General features: G+C 46.6%; 1 gene segment (V, D, J or C); it reads right to left on the bottom strand.

Annotated features, from left to right (window-relative positions):
* Window positions 1-1747: 1747 nt before the first annotated feature.
* On the bottom strand, window positions 1748-2371 carry LOC121492621. The segment is given in 2 exon segments: window positions 1748-2109; window positions 2213-2371. Coding segments are annotated over 2 exon segments (408 nt in total).
* Between the last annotated feature and the right edge of the window lie 348 nt (window positions 2372-2719).

Below are 2719 nucleotides of genomic sequence, written 5' to 3' on the forward strand. Positions count from 1 at the left end.
GGGTCACTGGAAGAGAGGGGGTGGGGGATGGGGAAACTGGGTGATGGGAGTTAAGGAGGGGACGTGATATGATGAGCACTGAGTGTGTAGTAAATATTGGTAAGTTCAATTTAAACAAAGAAAAAAATGGACTTTCACCTGTCCACATTCCTGGAACATCACACATGGACTGGGAGGATCAAACAACAGATACTCATTCTCACAGATCTGGAATCTGGGACGTCTGAGGTCCAGATGAAGGCAGATGTGGTCTCTGGAGAGCACCCACGTCCTACTCCGTCCTTTCCCCATCACCTCACATGGGGCCAGGGTGCAGGGAGCTTTCCCAGTCCTGGTTTATAAGGGCCCTGATCCTATCATGAAGCTGCACCTCCTTACATAAGTGTTCCCCTAAGGCTCCACCTCCTTCCCCATCTCATGGGTGTTAGGTTCCAACATGGGCATGGTAGAGGTCACACACAGTGATCTGATGTCACCACCAGAAGGATCCATGAGTTATTCCCTGCAGGTGGAAGGTTCTACAATCCAGCTCCTCATCCTGAGGTTCCTCACTGATCCAGTAGAACCTTCTGGTCTCTGAGCACATGGTGTATACATGACCTTCAGAACCAGATTGTGACTTTGGGGAGAGGACAGCTTCCATCTGAGACCTGGGTAGGATCTTGGCCTATTTGTATTATTATTTAAAGTTTCGTGCTGCTTCCATATATTATTCATCTCCTTTCCCTATGATTCAGACATCTGTCTACTGAGAATGACCATGTTTCTCTTTTGTCCTTCCAGTTTGATGCTTGTTTAGTGAAATGATTCCTCACACCATGTCCAATCTTTATTGCCTGCTAGCTCCCTGACGTTCCTTCCTCATTCTTCTCCTCCACCCAAAGGATAAGAAATCAAACAATAACCCAGGGGTTCCTTCTTTTGATGCAGTTGGGACACTAACTCCACACAAGCCCTCCTGGAGCAGGACCCCGTCCCCACCACTGACCCACAACACACACCCAGAGCCAATGTCCTTCCCTGGCACCATCCAGGCATTTATGATGTGATGAGAGGTCTCCTGGCTCTCATCAGCCATGAAGGTGAAGGTGATGAATGGTTATACTCTGGTGATTGTGTGTGTGTGTGTGTGTGTGTGTGTGTGTGTGTGTGCGAATGACTTCTGAGTCCACATCCCTACCATGTCATGCTGGGAATCCTTCTCACTCCCAGGCTGTTATTAACATTTCTGTAGAATGTCTCTTATCCCTTGTGTTGATTGGGGATTCCTCTATACCACGATGTGCAAGACAGCATGTTAGCTTGGGGTCCTGTGGTCCACAGTGATTTCCACTAGGACTCATTAAAAGGTTCAGATGATGTAAATGGCATTAATTGTAAATGATTAAAATTTCAGGACAGGAAAAGTTAAGCACAATTAAGTGCAAGTGCTATAGTTGAATTATAGGTCTCTAAGAAAGAGACTGAAGGGGTAAACACATAATCAAGTGTTCAGAGGGGCTCCCCTCTGAAGGAGGGCTATAGTTGAATTATAGGTCTCTAAGAAAGAGACTGAAGGGGTAAACACATAATCAAGTGTTCAGAGGGGCTCCCCTCTGAAGGAGGGGCTTCCTTCCTCTGAAGGAAACTGCTCCTTGGAGAGGAAGACCCATCCCTGACAGGAAAGCTGCCCAGAACCACCCTCTGCACCTGCTCCTGGGATTTCAAGATAAAAGTGGTGAGGAGTGTGCACCCCTGGTGGTCCTGATCACCTTCTACAGGGAGGTTTGTGTCTGGGTTCAAAATGAGTTCGCCTCACTGTGTCCTTTGCACAGTAATACATGGCCGTGTCCTCGGTTCTCAGGCTGTTCATCTGCAGATACAGCGTGTTCTTGGCGTTGTCTCTGGAGATGGTGAATCGGCCCTTCACAGCGTCGGCGTAGTATGTGCTACTTCCACTATTACTAATACCTGCGACCCACTGCAGCCCCTTCCCAGGAGCCTGGCGGACCCAGCTCATCCAATTGCTACTGAAGGTGAATCCAGAGGCCACACAGGAGAGTCTAAGGGATCCCCCAGGCTTCACCAGGTCTCCCCCAGACTCCACCAGCTGCACCTCTCCCTTGACACCTGCAGACACAAGACATCCTGGTCAAACAACTGTCCCAGATCTCCAGTTTCTCTCACTCACCTCCACTCACAGACTCAAGATCTCTGGTTCTCTATGAATTACCTTTTAAAATAGCGACAAGGAAAACCCAGCCGAGCACACACTCCATGGTGGTTTGTCTGTGTTGTCTCCTGATCACTGAATCAGGTCACCTTGGGATCCTAGGGCTGGGGCTCCTCTCCCAGCTGCAGCGTCAGGACTGGCCTGGTTTAATCAGTGGAGGGAGGGCCCTATTTGCATGTCCTCTGACTATATAACCAGCTCCAGACTTACATTCGTGTATTTAGAGCTAACACATGTATTGAACCACAATTCTATAGCAATTTCTGTAGATGGCCTTCTGACTATATGCAGTTCTAAGCACAGTTATTTTTGAATTTCTGGGTGCATTTCAAAAGACACATCAGTATAGGTCATTTTCTGGAGATATTTCATCTTGTTATTAAATTTTAATCCTATATATTTATTTTCGGTGCTAGTGTGAATTGGATTATTTTGTTAATCTTGTATATGTAATTTGTTGTTATTATGTAGGAATATATCTTTATTTTATTTGCTGATTTTATATAC

The sequence above is a fragment of the Vulpes lagopus genome, chromosome 6 (assembly GCF_018345385.1).
Source record: "Vulpes lagopus strain Blue_001 chromosome 6, ASM1834538v1, whole genome shotgun sequence".
NCBI classification, from domain to species: Eukaryota; Metazoa; Chordata; class Mammalia; order Carnivora; family Canidae; genus Vulpes; species Vulpes lagopus.